The 19,508-nt window shown below is 36.3% G+C and overlaps 1 protein-coding gene across 3 annotated transcripts in view; it reads right to left on the reverse strand.

Annotated features, from left to right (window-relative positions):
* NBAS (NBAS subunit of NRZ tethering complex) overlaps positions 1-19,508 on the reverse strand; it is a 163,294-nt gene that overhangs the window by 95,315 nt on the left and 48,471 nt on the right. For 2 of the 3 annotated variants that reach the window (XM_061989927.1, XM_061989925.1), the window contains exons 25-32: positions 18,606-18,779; positions 17,305-17,438; positions 16,580-16,642; positions 15,894-16,016; positions 14,278-14,380; positions 11,946-12,169; positions 5,879-5,991; positions 2,155-2,268 (exon numbers count right to left, since the gene is read on the reverse strand). In XM_061989927.1, coding sequence (XP_061845911.1) covers positions 2,155-2,268; positions 5,879-5,991; positions 11,946-12,169; positions 14,278-14,380; positions 15,894-16,016; positions 16,580-16,642; positions 17,305-17,438; positions 18,606-18,779 — 1,048 coding nt within the window. The remainder of the gene's footprint in view (positions 1-2,154; positions 2,269-5,878; positions 5,992-11,945; positions 12,170-14,277; positions 14,381-15,893; positions 16,017-16,579; positions 16,643-17,304; positions 17,439-18,605; positions 18,780-19,508) is intronic. The other variant, XM_061989926.1, reaches the window with a different exon arrangement.

Raw genomic sequence — 19,508 nt, forward strand, 5'->3', positions numbered from 1 at the left:
AAATATTGAGTTTCCTAAAGTGAAAGAAACCTGTTTTCCATAGCCCATTTCCTACAAAAATAAGTTTAGATAAAATTCACAACTATGGCATTATCATACTGAATCCATATCTTGCTTATACATTAATATCCTGTATGTAAAATAGTATTGCTATAGAAACAATAGAACTAGTCATCCTCAGTGACAGTGATTTTTAATCAAAGACTACTCTCTCTATAAAAAAACCCACCAAATGAAAACAGCAAACCCCCAAACCAAGACAAAAAAAGGACAAACAAAACCCATCACCACATCCATATCATATCACTACTGAAAAGGTATCCCTGCTATTTTCTCCTTTTAAATAAATGTTATTCTATAGCCAAAAAAAGTCTCTTCAATTGATAGTTTTTTTAATTATTTAGCATAAGAAAAGCTTAAAAATCAACTGCCCCACACATTCATGTTCTGGTCTTCTCTAGTCCATTAACCGTATGGAAGAGAAAATCGGGAGGCCATTTCATCATCTGGCCTTAAATACCTCTTTTAAATACCTCTTCCACTGCTGTTTCAGTAAGTGCCACTGTGGTAACACAAGCAAGCAGACATTACTGTATCAACGAGCTCTTTATGAATTCCCTTAAGTTCTCTACCTATATACATCATCTCTTATCTTCCAATCTCTGGAGATGGGAGCTGCAAGTTTGTTCCCTGTTCAAAGGAACATACCAGGGTACTGTAGACAGTGATCTATAAGTGAGGCATTAGGACAATGCTACTGGACAAAATACTTTGTGTTTTTAAGCTTCATGGAATCACTTTGGACTTTGCTTTTCCTGCTTTCAAAGAAAATAATTTATATTAAAAAATCAGGTAAAACAAGAAACATAATCATTAGCCTAAAGAACCCAAAATACTAAGAAATAGAAATTTACCTATTTTTAACTTCACGTGGGAGAAAGCAGATAGGAGAGGGAAAGAGCTGTACAATAATCTTGTTTGATGAAAAAATATCGAGATTTTTTTTCCCAAGAGTCTTGTAAATAAAAGAAAAAAAAATGGAGCTATGACTGTCATTCCAGTTCTTCCACAGAACAGGAGATTACATGTAAAATTAACATATATTGAGACTGGATCCAGCTACTTAACACAGTACTATCCCTCCTCTGCCACCTTTCATGTAGCAGCACTACATAATAGGAGTGTCGAGCTTACCAGAGTCAGGACAATGTGTCCTGTGACTCCTTAAGATCTGGGCACCTCAGGAGGTCACAATCTAATTTAATTTCTGTACTTCTGTTCATAACCTCACTCAAACCTCTTGAATATCTCCCTACCTATATATAGTACTATGCAAAAATTCCCAATACTAGGCTTCCTGAAAATATAAAACTCTTAAATGATTCAATAAAAAGAGAAAGGAACTAGCCAAGTGATGAGGTCAGAATGTAATGATTTTATATAACATGCTGCATGAAACATTAATTTATATTTTAATTTTCTGTATTTTATTTCTATACCATAAAAATATAGCATTATTGTATTTACAGTTGCTTTGATGAAGTGTTTTTCAAAAATGGAAAGGTCTGACATACAATTTAGGTAGGTTATCTAAAAAAAGTAAAAAAAAAAATCTAACATCCTTAGGATTAAATCCTTGAAGATGTTCAGTTCCTCAAATGAATATTCCAACTAACGCTTTACTTTTAGTGCACAAAAGCAATACACAAAGATCAGAAAAAAAGTCTAACAGCTGAAGTTTATCGATTACAGATTGATTTTTTCTTAAATGGGACCATTATTAAAATGAAACTATCTTATTCAACAAAGACAGTAAGACTTACTGGATTTTTAGAATTATTAAATGTAAAATAAAATACTCTCAGACACCACTTCTCCAATCTGAAACTAGTTTCTACTCAAAAGTCAGATTAGCCAAGGCTGTTCTTATTTTGAGTCTTCGTGGAACGTCAGAGCAGCTGACAGTATCAGTTGTTTTACAGGTGAAATATTTTATTAACATGAAATATTTCATTCCTCCCCAATGACTGCTCTTCCAGATAACATTTTCGTGATATCCTTGAACATAACATTCTAATGATCAACTCAAATGTCCTAAAGCATTACACAAATGCATGTTGTATTGCAATTCAGTGTCTTATTATCACAGCTTACCTGCAACCCTTAGCAAATTTGCAAGTCCCAGGATCTTAGCAGACTGTTTGTAGTTTGTTGACATCTGAGCAAGACAGTCTTTGATGAGACTAAGTCGATCTGAACATAAACGCACTGTTGAAAGAAGAACTCATGTTAAAGATGATACAATGAATCCTACTGTTGTATTTCTGGTTAAATAATCTAATTCAGAATAAGAATAGAGGCACAATCTGAAAAGCAGACCAAAGTTACTTGCATGCAGATCCTCAACTATACCTATAAACAGAAAGTCAAAATAACACTACAGAACATCCAGCCTCAATCACTAACAAGCCAGGCTGGAAAGGGAGAAAGCAAAGGGAGACTGACCTGAACGAAAACAATTTTCTTTTGTTACAGGCTTTCAGACTCAATGTTTTAAAATTTATATTACTATCTCTATGCCTTTAAGTAGCATTTTTGCACTATTATTAGAAAGACTGCTAAAAAAAGACATTAACTTTCATTCAGAATGTTATAAATAATTAATACGGCACGCTACATTTGAAGGTGGACAGGATATGTCACACAGACCGAAAGAACTCTTTAAGGCTGCTTTAATTTACATGACTATTTTCTGAGCAAGTAAAGAGAGAGTCTGAAAATCACCAGGTTGTGTCAACCATATTCTGGGAAGCTTATAACTAGCACTGTGTTCCAAAAAAGATTTTACTGATAATTAAACAATTCCCTTGATTGTGTAATTTAATATCATTAATTGATTTCAGTGTTCATTTTAGCTACTTAGTGGGTGGCTAACTTCAGGCTGCTGCTTTAAAAAGGCAATGTTTCATACCATCCAAGTTCCCAAAAAACAGAGGAATAGCATGCAGATCTTCCACTTAACACTCAGTAAGACATTAATGTCCGCATGGGGGATAAACTCTGCACAAGTATATTTAGCTTAAAACGTGATATTAGGCCTCTCAATAAGAGCAAAGAAGTACTCATATAAGAAAAACTCAACAAATTCGTAGACATTCTATCATACACATATCAGTACACAGCATTAAAATGTTTTCATTCACTGACCGTATAAGCAAGAATTTTTTTAAATATCTAACTTAAATGAAAGTGATGTCAAATAACACTGTAGGTCAAACTCTTTTATTAAAAGTGGACTTTTCTTCATCTTTCATGTCAGTAAGAATTATCCAAACTAGATTTTAGTAAAATGCTAAATTGGCAAAAAATACAAGTAGGGGGAGAGCTTTACAGAAAATTAAACAGAAAAGTGTAAATAGAAGTCTCTTGCTAATTTTTATTGTTGGAATAATTGATCCTTAACGCTATCTTAAGGTCATCTATTCTGTCAAACTAACTGACCATTTAAAGGTTTTTAAAACACAACTCCAATCTTACTAGACTAATTTGATTTACATGAAAGATACTGAAGAAAGGATGGCAGGATCATTAGTGAAACTACAAGTAAGATTTCATATATTCTAATTAATCTAGATTAGTTGTTTCATACATTCTGTTAATGGAATATTATGTTGCCACTTTATAAAATTTAACTTCATGTCCACAACAAAAAAATATACAGATATTTATGTACTTTTCTACAGGCTAAAACAAACTGACTAAACAATAATTCTGCTCTAAAAGTGAACAGTGCAATACCACAACATCTACAAACCAGCCTCTGTTTAGAAATGGTAAGATTTCTGAATAAAACCTATAGAGCATCAGCTCACTTTGAAAGAATACTTGAAAAAAAAAAAAACCAAAAAATCCAAATAAAAAAAAAAATAACCCAAAAATATAACATCAAAGCCAAGTAACAACAGCCACTAAGAACCACTTCATTTTCTATAGACCCATAGGTGCTTTTGATAAATCGTAGTATTTCTCTGGATAATGCCATAAGTAAAACACTGCCATCAGCATGTTTCTTTGCTACTCAGTGATCTTCTTAGCTAATTCTTTTAGTACTTTCAATATCAATATTCCTGCAGTTTCTTATAGCTGCCCACAGACCATACATTCAAGCTTCACTGAAGGCCAAGTAGAGGAGCTATTTCATCCATTTACAAAAATGGGGTTTTTTTGTTAAGGAAGTGTATTGTGTTTGTGTGGCAAGGTTTTGGTAGCAGGGGGCTACAGGAGTGGCTTCTGCAAGAAGCTTCAAGAAGCTTCCTCCATGTCTGACAGACTCAATGCCAGTTGACATGACAGATCCGGTGCTGGCCAAGGCTAAGTCCATCAGCAACAGTGGTAGTGCCTCTGGGATAACACATTTAAAAAAGGCAAAACAAAACCCCAAACCCTGTTGCAGAACAGTAGCTAGAGGAGAAAGAAGTGAGAATGAAAGAGTAACAACCCTGCAGACTACCAGGTCATTGCAGAAGGAGGGGAGGGGGTGCTCGAGCCCCATTGTAGAGGTTTCGCTGCAGTCCATGATGCAGGCCACGGTTAGGCCTTGCCCCTGCAGCCATGGAGGTCCATCGGGGAGCAGAGATGCACCTGCAGTCTGGGGAGGACCCTATGCTGGAGGAGGTGGATGCCCAAAGGAAGCTGTGACCCCATGTGAGCCATTTCCTGGCAGGACCTGTAAGCCCGTGGAGGACCCATGCTGGAGCAGTCTGTTCCTGAAGGACTGCACCCTGTGTAACCATCCTGCAGCAGTTCCCATAGCAAGGACGCCATATTGAAGCAGGGAAGGAGTGTGAGCGGTCCTCCCTTTGAGGAGGAAGAAGCAGCAGAGACAATCGTTGATGAACTGATTTAATCCTCATTCCCTGTCCCCTAGTACCACTGGTGGGGGGTGAAGGTAAAGAAAAGTAAGTGAAGTTGAGCCCAGGAAGAAGAGAGGAATGGATAGAAGGTGTTTTAAGATTGACTTTTTATTTTCTTATTACCCCTCTCTGTTCTGACTGGTAATAAATTAAACTAATTTCCCATGACAGTAATCAGTGAGTGATCTCTCCTTGTCCTTATCTCAACCCACTAGTCTTTCCTTGTATTTTTTTCCCCTCTGTCCAGCTGAGGAAAAGAAGTGATAGACAAGCTTTGAAAGGCACTTGGCATCCAGCCAGGGTCAACCCATCACATAAAGCAATGAACTTAGTCTAGCACAATCTATAAGCAATAAAATACACTGCAGTATATTCCATTTTTCTCTTTACCTGATGGCCATAATCACCCTTCCTTCCCAACTTCTGCCCAACAACTTTTCATACCGCTGGGAGTCAGAGCTCCAAAACAGATAAAACTTTTAAACAAGTCATCAAAAGAAATACCTTGTAAAAGTTCACTTCTGTTGTCATTAGGTTTTTATATACTTTAGAATGAAGCAGCCCAGTGGAGATATAAAAACTGCCTACATGTGAAGTACCTCTCTCCCACCCATTATTTCAAAGCTCATCAGCACTGGAAGATATGCTGATTACTTTGCAAATAAAAAGTGAGCTCAAACTATTTCTCAGGAGCTTCAGACACTCAGTACTCGAATTCTTAAAATGTCCTGCTAAAAGTAAGTCACAAAACACAGACTGTCTATCCAGATATCTTTCTTAAAAACATTTTTCATTCAATGTGAGATAAGAAGTCATTTATTTGGTACATGCCTGTAAGCTGTTTGGAGGCAGGGAAGGGATCCTTCAGTTTACTTATGCAATACTCCCACAACCATCAACTATGTGTCATGCATACTTGTTCCTGTGATTCATGTATTCACAGAAGGAATAAAAATGTGTAGTACCTTGTAATGGTAATATTTTCACACCAAATTCTTCAAGATAGCCAAGAGCGCGAATGAGATCTAACTCCTCCTGAATAGCAGTTGGGCAGTCTACAATAAGCTGTAGGCAGCATCTAAACAGAAAGGAAACAAATTTTTCTAAAAATTTGTTGAATAAATGCAAAGTTATTTTTGTGGAAACAGTTAACCTGTGAGGAAAAAAACCCCTCAAAATAACCCAACAAAAAATGGACAGTAATTTACTGTGTTTACAAAATGTTAAAATACTCCAAATGTGTTTTACACAAGGAGAAAGTATTTGGCACTCTGTTACGCCTGAGGCTGGTTAAACACTTTAATGTAATTTTATTCTTGGATTTCCACAATCTTCTTCACCTAGCTGTGACAAGAACACCACCGATATCCTCTTGAATTTAGACCTGCAATGTATTTAGCAAAATACTTGGAAGGTGTAAGTGCTTAAACATTACTTAGGGAAGTGTTTCTCATATCACTATTACATTTTGGTGTTGCCATATACTAGGAGGCAAAAGCAAAATTCCATTAAAAGTCGATTGGAAGGGGAATATTAGAGCCTTTGTCACCAATTCAGTTTCCTCAACTAGATTAAGCAAATCATAGAATGGTAGGGGTTGGAAGGGACCTTTAGAGATCATCTAGTCCAACCTCCCCTGCAGAAGCAGGGTCACCTAGATCAGGTCGCACAGGAACATGTCCAGGCGGCTCTTGAAGACCTCCAAGGAAGGAGACTCCACAACCCCCCTGGGCAGCCTGCTCCTCTGCTCTGTCACTCTCATGGTGAAATAGTTTTTTCTTATGTTTAAGTGGAACTTTTTGTGTTCCAGCTTCATCCCATTACCCCTTGTCCTGTTACTATCTACTACAGAAAAGAGGGATGTCCCAACCCCAACCTCCTGACATTCACCCTGTAGATATTTATAAATGTTAATAAGATCACACCTCAATCTCCTCCAGACTAAACAGTCCCAGGTCCCACAGTCTTTTCTCGTATGAAAGATGTTCTATAGCCCTGATCATCTTGGTGGCCCTGCACTGGACTCTCTCCAGCACTTCCCTCTTGAGCTGAGGGAATCCAGAACTTGACACATGTCTCCAGATGAGGCCTCACCAGGGCAGAGTAGAGGGGGAGAAAACTTTTCACGATCTGCTGGCCACACTCTTCTTGATGCATCCCAGGATGCCATTGGCCTTCTTGGCCACGAGGGCACATTGCTGGCTCATATTTAGTTTATTATCAATCAGGACTCCCAGGTCTCTCTTTGCAGAACTGCTCTTCAGCAGTTTGACCCCCAGCCTGTACTGGTGCATGGGGTTGTTTCTTCCCAGATGCAGGACTCTGCACTTGTCCTTGTTGAACCTCATGAGGTTCCTCTCTGCCCAACTCTCAAGTCAGTCGAGATCCCGCTGAATGGCAGCACAGCCTTCTGGGGAATCAGCCAGTCCTCCCAGTTTGGTGCCATCAGGGAACTTGCTGAGGGTACACTCTGTCCCCTCACTCAGGTTGTTGATGAAGATGTTGAACAAGACTGGCCCCAGAACCCATCCCTGTGGAACTCCACTGGCCACAGGCCTCCAACTCGATTCCGTGCCATTGATCACCACCCTCTGGGCTCTGTCATTCAGCCAGCTCTTGATCCACCTCACTGTCCACTCATCCAAGCCACACTGCCTGAGCTTTCTGATGAGGATGTTGTGGGAGACAGTGTCAAAAGCCTTGCTGAAGTCAAGGCATATGACATCCGCTGCTCTCCTCTCATCTAGCCAGCCAGTTATGCACTCATAGAAGGATATCAGGTTAGTCAAGCAGGATTTCCCCTTGGAAAAGCCATATTGACTCCCCCGATAACCATCTTATCCTTCATATGTTCAGTGATAACATTCAGGATGAGAACATTCAGATGAAAACAAAGACTTCAGAAAAACAAGCCATCCCCCCTGAACTACTCTGAAGACAAATTAATGTACACACTTACTGTATTAATTTAAATAAACTTTTAAAAAATTCTTGTTTTATGAATATTGTATTGTCAAAAATCAGCTTTTCGATTAATTTCTCAGAAGCATTTGCATTCTGGTACAGTGTGTTCTTATGTACTTTTATTAATACATATTTAACAAACTCCACATGCAAAACAGCCTCAAAGATTTAAAGTGGCTTCATTCATCACACACATTAAATCAGGAAAGTATTTATGTAATTTGTCATATGGTTTTTATCTCTAAATATAAAGGAAAACATGTGTTTAAATAAAAAAAAAAATATATTCTAGCTAAATTCTCATTTGAACCCACCACATTTTTCAAGTACACTGATGAACATTTCAGACTGAAGCAGAGATTAAAACAGGAGTGGAAGGAAAGAGAAGATAAGCTAAAGCGATGAAAAACATGTTCCACCTAAAACAACTCATACAGGAAGGTTACTAGGAGACACTGTGGTACTCATGAAAACAACTGATTGTAGAAAAGCTAGATAAGGGCCAAAATATTTTTCTAAACAGTATATATACACATGGTCACACATTCATAGCAAGTATTCAAGCTATAAACTGCATGTTTATATAAATCAATTAAAAACAACAACACTGTATTTCCAAAGCATGACGAAAAGACTATCAATAGCAGATGAGCAAATAATTAAAAGTGATTAAATTCTAATTTTATGACATTAAATCAGTTTTTCATACTGATTATAGAATCATTGAAAGTTTTGGGTGTGAAGGGATTTTAAAGATCATCTAGTTTCAACTCCTGCAATAAGCAGCCATGCTGCTCTAGATGCAGCCCTGGACATGGTTGGCTTTCAGTGCTGCAAGCACACAGTGCTGCCTCAGGTCCAGCTTTTCATCCAGCACTGGCCCCAAGTCTTTCTGTCAGGACTGCTCTCAATCCCTTCATCCCCCAGTCCATATTGGTAACTAGGGTTGCTCCAAACCAGGTGCAGGACCTTGCACTTGGACTTGTTGAACGCCGTGAGGGTCAAACAGGCCCACTTTTCAAGCTTCTCCAGGTCCCTCTGGATGGCACCTCATTCCTCAGGTGTGTCAACCCACCTCTCAGCCTGGTGTCATGTGCCAACTTCATAAGGGTGCACTCAATCCCACTGGCTACATCACTGAAGATGAACCCCTGAGGGACACAACTTGCCACTGATCTCTACATCACTAAGCTCTGGAAAACATCATCCAATCAAATCCTCATCCACCGAACAGTCCACCCCGTCAAATCCACATCTCTCCAATTTAGAAATAAGGATATTGTAGGAGACTGTGTCAGAGACTTTACAGAATCCAGACAGTTGACATTTGTGTTTCTTCCCTTGTCCACTGATGTAGTCACTCCATTGCACAAGGACACTAGGTTGGCCAGGAAAAATCTGCACTTGGTGAAGCCATGCTGGCTGTCTTGAATAATCTCCCTCTTCTCCATGCACCTTATCATAGCTTCTGGGAGGATCTATTCCATGGTCTTCCCAGGCACAGATGTAAAGCTACATTACACTACAGTGCCACATGCCATGGCAAAGGACTGGACTGCTGATCAAAAAGGTCTGACCCAAATAACTACTCATTTTGTTCCTGCTGCTCCAAAATTAAGTTACTCACCTACCAAAAAGAAAAAAAAAAAAAAGGTCTCTGCCTCCTAGATTATCCCAGAGGAGAGCTTCTATTCTATGCCTAGAGGAAAATCCATCACTACAGTAGTCTTCCACCATACACAGTAAGTAGCTAATACAGAGATTTTACCTGTGGCAATTAAATGCATACAGATAAAATTCAGTTTTCATTTGGATAGTCTAGCAATGTATACACCTGCTCGTGATCACCCCAAATGTAAAAAAGCTCTACTGATTTTTTAATATATATATATATAAAAAAATATTAATATTCATATATTTAAAAGTAAAGATACATTTACAAGTCAGTGACTCTTGGGCCTTTTAGGCCTCCAAAGCAAGTATTTACCTAGAGTGCTTATAAGCAATAATGATAGTCAATAAATTGTTTTCAATAAAAAAGTAGAAACAGAGATAAGATTATATAAGTAACACTGTAAAAATTACTGTCTTCAGTTTTGACCTAAGTCAATAATACCTTCCTTTTTGTGAGGTTTTGTTGTTTGCCTTTTTTAAAAAAGAAAAAAACCCCTCATATTCCCCATGTGCATACTCATTTGGGATAGAAGAAAGGAAAAAGCTGTGAGTGATTAGGTAGAAAACAAAAAAGCTTTTTCAATCATTTTCTGCATAGATTACAGAGCATGTAACCATCACTCAAGGCAAATTGGGGAAAAAAAAATCCTCCTTTAATCCGTAACAGAAAATATTTGACTTGTCAATTCATAAAACTTGATAGTAATAATATTTTATTGAGGAAAATATCTTAATTTGAAAAAGGACAATTAATTACAAACAATTTGACTGTATTAGTATAGTCAGTACTATAAAACAAACCTTGTAATGTGTACGTACATAACATTATGGGTCAAGATGAATTTGTATCTTGAGGGGAAGAAAAATAATTTAATCTGTTTCTTTTAATTAACAGGCAAGTGTTCTCAGGTCTAAATGAAAGTAGTACTTTTATAAAGACATGCCTTTCTTTTTAGTTGAGACAATTATTTTTGTTTGGTTATGAGACTTTGAGTTTTACTGCTTTGTTTGTGATTTGTTAAGGTTTTCTTTTAACAAGTGCCTTAAGGATAAAGAAAAACTCAGTTAGATTAACACATAACAACATCCACAAAACAGCAAACTCTTAGAATAAACTGTGTCCAGATCTTGGCTCTCCAGCTCAAGAGGGACAGGGAACTGTTGGAAAGTCCAGCGCAGGGCCACCAAGATGATCAGGAGACTGGAGCATCTTATGAGTAAAGTCTGCGAGAACTGGGACTATTTAGTCTAGAGAAGAGAAGGCTAAGGGAGGATTTCATTAATACTTATAAATATATAAATGGTGGATGTGAGGAGGTTGGGGCATCCTTTTTTTCTACCGTATCTAGAAACAGGACAAGGGGTAATGGGATGAAGCTGGAACACAAAACGTTCCATGTAAACATAAGAAAAAACTGTTCCACTGTGAGGGTGACGCAGCATTAGAACCAGCTGCCCAGCGAGGTTGTGAAGTCTCCTTCCTTTGAGGTCTTCAAGACCCGCCCGGATATATTCCTGTGTGACCTAGTCTTGGTGGACCTGCTTCTGCAGTGTGGTTGGGCTAGATGATCTCTAAAGGTCCCTTTCAACCCCTACCATTCTATGATCCTATGAAAAAGACAAAGGCTAGAAATATTAAGACATGTCTCTATTTTAAATGTTTAGGGTACGTCAAGGCATCAATCTTCTATATAGGTAAAATAATTGGGTATTATCTATTTACATCTGAACTGTAAAATAAGCTATTTCCATATCTATATCAGAACGAACATCCTCACTGCAATCTCCAAGGCTGCTCTATGCCTGAATTCCTTTCTGAAGCATTATTTGTCTTATCACTTCATGTAACACAGACAGATAGCCTCAAATGAACTCTCAGAATCAGGAAAGGCCAAAGTACGAAATGAAATTTAAGAATCAGCAAAATGCTATTTTTTATTGCAATTTTAATTTTTTTAATTATTATTTTTTAATTTTATTTTTTTTTAATTGCAATTTTAATGCTATTTTGATTGCAACTGGGGGCCACAACTGTGATTCTATGCTGTAGTGTGGAAAAGGCTCATATAACACAAGCTTCCTATCCACAGAGAAAGACTTGCACATATCTTCTTCAACCTAAATTCTATAACAGATCATTCCAGCAACCAGAGACAGTAGTGGTGTCCACACACAGAAAGCAAGGTGGTGGGGGGAGGAACAAAGTGGGAAAGTGGGGGTGGAGAAAAAAAAGAATACTAAACAAAACACAAAAAAAACCCAATCAAGAAGCCTTATAGAAGCAAAAGATGAAGTTTCCATATACCATGTAATTTTGCATGCAGAAGAAAACTAAATTCCAGTTTCAATTAGAAGAGCAACACATAGTCCTGTATATGACAGTTATACGTATACCTGGCCAAATCCATACAGCTATCGGTCAAACTCGTTGAAGAATTGAAGTATTCTCTGCCAGCAGCCAACACTAGCTCAATACTTCTCGAATAGCTGACTCGGTACTGTGGCTTTCCTTTTGACGAACTTGGTAGATCTACTGACCAAATACTGCAATGCATCATTTGTCCAGCCAAGTGGATATTGTCTATACTGCTTGAGCATAAAAGACTTTCTGTAAATATCTAAAAGAAAGAAAAATAATTTAATAATCTGAAGCAGCAGCTTCAAGCTTATCTGCATTGTATGGAACCAACTCCTTTGGATCTTTTTAATCAAAAGAATATATTCAGTCTAAGCATGAAATATAACTCTTACAAAGAGAGTATTTCCACAATTTAAGTAAATTTAAAATTAAACAATAGGTATTTCTACTTCCTGCAGAAAAAAACCTTTTTATTAACTGTCTTTTTACAGTATGACTTAGAGATCAAAAGTTATTTATACTTATATTCTGAGGTGTTAACAGGATGTAAGAATCTGAAAAGGCAGTTCAGTACTGACACTTTAAAATCAGTAACATAACACAAGAAATTCATTATCCCTGAAGAAACTAAAAATATTTAGAATTGAGCTTACAACGTGTTTTTTTAAGTTTCAATCAAGATTATCTTCAAGGAATCCATAGCAAAATAATGCTGCCATCTACCACAAAACATCTGTTATTTTCGGGTATAAGGTTTCTTCACTCAAAGTAATTTCAGTTCCCAGTTGCAAAAATACGGCCTTCACCAAAGGTTTTTAACTTCAAAACAAATTAAACAGAATCAATGAATCGCGGATAATCCCAAGTTGGAAGGGATTTATCATTTGGTCCAATCTTTCATGGAAAAGGTGGCATAGATGAGATTATCTAGCACCTTGTCCAATTGCTTCTGGAAATTAAAGTATTTCTTCACTAGGAAGAATCTCTTCAAACCATTCTGTCCTCTGTAAAGGAACACGGTTCTGTGCTTCTTAAAAACATTATACAATTGGACCACATTCCATTTCACTATATATTAATCCTCAAGAAACAGTGAAAGATGCAAAGTATGACAGTTGAGTTGAACCTTCTTCTTTAAAGATCACATACAATTTACCTCTCAAAATTTATGAGCATGAAGTCCTTCAAGGGGACAGGATTCACTTTTCATACAAGAACAGAGTAGGCATCGTGCTAAAAAAGACTCCAATATAGACCTCACATCCAATTGTAAATCCTTACTGCCTCATAAATTCCTCAGTTTTGGAGTTATCAAAGTATCATTGCATATGCCAACAGTACATTTCAAAGCACTTTCATTATTCCTAGATCAATTTTCAAAACTCTTTCTGGTTTATTTAGTCATGAGGGTTAAAAAATAATTTAATATTAATAAAACCCCTTAGATATTAACATCAAAGATCAAAGTATATGCTATTATTTTCAGAGTATTATTATTTTTTATACACTTTAAAAACATTTTAAGTACATACACTAAGCCTTAACGTCAGCTTTTTGAGCAACTTAAAATTGTACACTTAGTGATGAAATGTGACTGTTATATGTATAGGTTTCATAGCATTGCTTTTTTCCTTTAATTTTTTTTCCAATTTGCTTTCAAAACCTCTCCCAAGAGCTAATCAAATTGGTAGCCACAAGGAATTAAATCTGCAAACATTCTTAAACTTTTATAAGATGTGACTATATTTAAACACTGATTATAGAAGACATGGCACTATTTCTGTAATAAACTGCAGTATACCGAAGTGAAAATGTAGATCAACGATGTACAGCACCTTCTACATTAGCCTAATAGCTGTTCTTTGCAGCTATTGATGACATATGTCTGGATTTTATGCAGAGCTTTTTTTTTCCTTTCCATGAAATTAGATTTCCCATCTCATATTATTTTACTTTAACTGCAAGCAACAGAATGTCCATAATCCATGATCTTGAATAAGATTATCAAATCAGAAGTTCATGTTTAAGAAATGCTTGGCTGAAGACAGTATCCAGCTAAAAGACAGTTTATTTTAATTAATTTTAAATGTTTACTACTAAATGTTCATACATAGAACTAAGCAGTTAATTCATTTTTTTAAGGAAGTTATTTTTGTTCTAGTAAAGATAAATAATATTTTGATAATACTTTAATATTTTGATTAATCAACACGGGAAGTTTCTGATTTGGATGAAAATACAGTAAAAGCCAGTAGACAACCAAGTAACTTAACACATGAAAATATATTTACATTTGTAATTAAAAATATAAAAGCAGAATTTGTAACTCACTTGGGATGTAAGTCAGTATGAAAACATAAAACTCACCTCATAGCAAGCATATGAAGGCAAGCATGTATATACCTTCTGCTGCATGTCTAACATATCCTGGAGTAATTCCTTCCAGTGAGTCTCACTGACTGATGGTTGCCTAAAAACATTTTTACAATTATAAATACTCTTTCTCTACAAAAAAGAGTTGCAGTAGATAGCACTACAGTTAAGTCCACAGAAAAAGAAGTTTTCTCAAATGCAATCTCCATCTTTATTGGATTAAAAGTCATTTGAAGACAGAATGATTTTAGTATTAACAATAAAACAATGTCTGTGAGATAAAAGTGTTTGAGAATAACATAGTACTCAAAGTGGGGGTTTTTTGTTTGTTTTCCATGAGATAAGACAGTAATTTAAGCAATCTTTATCAGGACTCAACAAGTATGTTTTGATAACTTGCAACTGTACATGATAAAGTTGGAAGCATTATCTTCCTTCTGATCCAAGATCAGAAGAGCGAAAATAAATTTGTAGCAGCAACTACATGATCATGAAAGTGCTGTTCATTGTAGGCAATCTCAAAGGACTAATGAGTTGTATGCCATCACAGGAGAATACAGTTGCAAGTTTATTTTGTTCCATAAACTGAAACGGTATTCAGATTCTTGTCTCTCTGGATCCATGTATCTCTGTTTACCCATAAAGCATCCTATAAAACTTCAGGTGCTCTATCAAAACTTTCACTAGTAAAAACACTACGAATGTTTTTTGGCATTACCTTGAGCTTTTCAGATTAAAAAGGGCCTTAATCTACACAAGCTATTCCAGTTGGTGATTTTCACGTGTAACATTAGCTTTCATTTTGGCAAAAGGTCCCTACAAAAAGTGAAAAATCAACTTTTTTCCTATGGAGACATTGACTTGATTTTTCTAAAGCAAGCTTTTCAGAAGTCTTAAAAAGTTTTTAGCATGTCTAAGATAAATATTATCTTACCATCATTGATAAACTGTTGTGCATGTTTAAATAAAAACAACTAAACCCACACACCCACAGTTGTTTTTCCCAGGGTTCAATCTTTTTATCTGCTTATGCCAAGAGCCATGTAATAATTCATCTACAGTTGGAAGATGAGTTAAATGAAATAATTCTTAAACAGAAAAACTGAAAAATTATACTGGAAATCTAAATGGTAGAATCAATACATAAAATCAATAAATTACTGTTTACAAGAGCTCCTAAGAAAATACAACAAAAAAATAAAGTGTTATTTTACAAATCTCACACTCTCAATAAAATGAAATAGGTTTTAAAGGACCTCATTTACAATGTGTTAACTTTTACTGTTCATCATCTTGCAGTATTGTGCAGCCAGTATGCCTTTTAAGCTTTTTTACTTCAAGACAAACATATTGAAACAGGCTTGAAGCAAGGCATGAAGTTTTGAATGTGAAGAATGCAGCCAATATACTTATCATGTTCATCTTTGAACACAGTGTAAATAAAACGAACTTCTTATTGCAGTAGGGAACCAGAGAGTTCAACCTAAGACAGGCAGGTACTCTCCCTGATAATAGGTACTGTTCCCTTACCCCTTATCCCCTTTCCTTACCCCTTATCCCCCTTACCTTAGCCCTTTACCCTTATCTCCCTTTCCCCTTTGAATACTAACTTGCGACCTGTGTGCCTTGTCAGCCTAATCATCAGCTTTCGTGCCTCCTCTGCATTGTCCTTTGTGTCTTTCACAAAGGAAACAGGTTTCTGAAGTCCATGTTTCTCCAAGAGCTCTGATACACTGTAAAATAACAGTCAACATTTTGAATCCTGCATAGTTGTTTAACTACCTTTGCTGTAAGTAGAGTCATCAAGTTCAGACAATGTACTGCAAATATAGTCTCCATGAAGTCTCTAATACTACGGGATTAACCAGAGTAACATTATTTGCTTAAAATAACTAATACTGTAGGGTAAATGCATATCACCAGTAACTTGATCATGTATCTTTACAGCTTTCAGGTTTTGATCACTCAGAGAATGACAGAGTACTGAGATCAAAACATATTCCCCAGATAACCTTCCTCTCCCAAAAAAAAAAAAAACAAACCCTCAAAGAATCCCTCCCAAATCATGTGTTATATTCTAAGAAAAACATCTGTGCAGTTTTATAATATTCAAATAGCTAGTGGTATTACAATTTTCTAAATTCTAAATAGAAAAAAACTAAGATTATTCTTTTTGGCAGCACTAAACAGCACAAAAAACATGACAGATAATCGTGTTATTTTCTGGTCATAAAAATGTTCTTGTCTATGCCTAATTACTTCTATAATATATTCTTTTTTTAGCAAAATTAAATACCTAAGAATTTGTTCCAGTTCATCTACTTCATCATGAAGAGTGTTAGTTTTATCACTTTCGAGCCTGCAAAAATATAACACAAATAACATTGAATATATAGATACATATACTTCATAATTTCTTAATGTAATTTATATGACAGATATAAAGATAAGCAGTTTGAAACATTCTTTGATGAAAATACAAGTTTGCTTGAAAAGATTATAAGTCTTGCCTTCTTGCTGTTATTTGAGCAGGTCCCCCAATCTTCCAAGAACAGAGCTTTTCCTTTTTCATTGGGCTTTTCTCAGATTCTCTCCTTCCTATATGTAAACTATACTAAGAGAATAGTTTTATATCTCCTCACACTTTCACTTGCTTGAGAATTACTTGCTCTTTACATATTTCTTCCATATAGATATCTCTCTCATATGGCCACATTGCTGCTTCTGACTTAAGTGCAAGTGTTACTAAGTGTAACAAGACCAATGGGACAACTACAGAAGCCTAAGAAACTAATACAGAAGCTTTGGTCTAGGCTGTTACTTTAAACTATGTATTGTTGCCTGATGTGGTAAAGTACATATACAGCACAAGCACACATACACGTATACAATCATGGCAACTCTAACACGAACAGAGTATTTCAGTAACATCATCTACCCTTCAGTGACTTAAGAACATTAATTCACAACTAAAAGTAACATATCTAATTTTTTTCAAAATAAGCAGTTGAAAATGTTTACCCATATCCTCTTTGTGGAAGACATTCCAAAATATCGTAACAGAGAGAGAGCTGGTCATCTCGTTCACAAGTGTAAATACATTCCAGTGCCATAATCATAAGTTGGTCTTGATCGGGAATAATTTTTTGCTGACACTAACAAGAAAAGAACACACAATTATTTTTAGTTAATAACTTAGTTTAGTAACTTAGTGAAATATCTGTTGAAGTTACAGCCTGAAACATAACTTAGCTAGTTTCCTACACTGCACACACTTAAAAACAGTGCACTATACCCTTTTTGAATTTGAGAGGAGGAGAGCATGCAGGGCAGAAAAAGGCAACTGCTACAAACATTTGTCAATTTGATATGTACAAATATCAATATGTACAAGTATCTATATACATAAAATAGCTGTGTTTTCCCTTGACTGTTTGATTTCTGTCTATACACTTAAAATGTATGCCAATATGAAAAAAATGTACTTATGTGCCTTGTAATAATTACTTAAGCTGTACAAGCATCACATGGAAAGGAACTTCAACCCCTATTCACTGAACACTTGACTCCACCCTAATGACCTCCATTTTATACATTTGCTGGGGAAAGAGAGGAGCAGGGCAGGGGGGCTGTGGAATTACTTGAAATCTATTGCTAGGAAAACTTTTCACCAAAAAAAAAATAAATCAAGAAGTGAAACCAGGAAACTGTCTCATATCCTTTTTTAAAAAAGCAAATATGCCAGGAATTTACTTTAGATATTACACCAAAAATTATTTCAAAGAAGAACTTTTACAATTTATTTTATCCTGCTAGGTCAAGATCATAATTACATTAATTTGACAATTCCATCAAGGAAGTTCTAGTTGCATCATAACTTATCACAGAAACACAGAATTTTAAGGGTTGGAAGAGACCTCAAAAGATCATCTAGTCCAATCCCCCTGCCAGAGCAGGGCCACCTAGGGTAGGTCACACAGGAACTCGTCCAGAGAAGGAGAATCCACAATCCCTCTGTGCAGCCTGTTCCAGTGCTCCATCACCCTCACAGTAAAGAAGTTTTTCCTTAGGTTTCTTTGGAATCTCTTATGTTTGAGCTTCTACCCATTGTCCCCTGTTCTATCATTGGACATCACTGAGAAATGTCTGGCTCCATGTTCTAATTAATATTTTCGAAAGTATAACAAACCCTGGGTCCAAGCAAAGAAAGACCATAAAGACTACCTTCTTATTTGGAAGATCAAGTATCTCTACTTATGAATTAAGCTCTTTGAGACAAGAGCTTCCAAAGAAACCAGTAGAATCATCAGGGCTCTACTTACAGCAGGTTTTGAATTCTGAAATATCTTCAGAGGTAGAGTCAGGTCTTGCTTTGCTAATGTTACTAAATATTCTTTGAAAAGTGAATTTGCCAGACCAGGGGACCGATTTTCACAGCGGTGGAGAAAAGGGATCATCCACTGATAAACGTTCTTGACATATTTTTCATTGGAGGACTGGAAAGCACAATAAGTTACAGAAAGGCCAAAAAAAGAACAAGTTAAACTTCATTGTCCAAAACAAACAGAAAAACAGAAGCCAAATAGAATATATATTCATCAATGTAACTGAAACAGTACCTTCACCTATAACAAGGTCAAGCCTGACATTCAGCACTGCTTCACAGATCACTACATCAGGAGGCACTGAAACAATCCATGATCTTACTGCTATTCAACGGCTTAGGAAAACCAAACAGCAAAGGAGTAGAGCCCATTATATTAGGAAAGCTTAGCTGTCTTCCTCCTCCAATTTTAGAATGAGTGAAAGATACACTTGCATTCAAGTCAGAGTAGCACTGCTTTCAGTAAGCAAGAAAGCAAGACAGAAAAATAATGGGGTTATATAAAACCTAGCAAAATTTGAAAATTTTCAAGAGCTTCAAGTACATGAGCATTCCTCTCTAGTGCCTACATATTCCTTGAATTCAGACCTCTCTTCAATCTCTAGGTGTCTTTAACTCTTTTCAAGAGGTATTTTTCTGTTATGAAATGCCATGCACAAGTGGAATGGAGAGATGAAATATGCTGCAGAGACAAATATTAACATTTTTTTCCAGCATTTAAAGACACCAAAAGACATCCAAGGAAAACATTCAACTTTGATGTATCTGCAGCATCATGGACAGCTACACTAAAGATTCTTTACGAAGGGCCAACAATAAAACAATTCCCAGTTTTCTAAAG

This window comes from Colius striatus, chromosome 2 (assembly GCF_028858725.1).
Source record: "Colius striatus isolate bColStr4 chromosome 2, bColStr4.1.hap1, whole genome shotgun sequence".
NCBI classification, from domain to species: domain Eukaryota; kingdom Metazoa; phylum Chordata; class Aves; order Coliiformes; family Coliidae; genus Colius; species Colius striatus.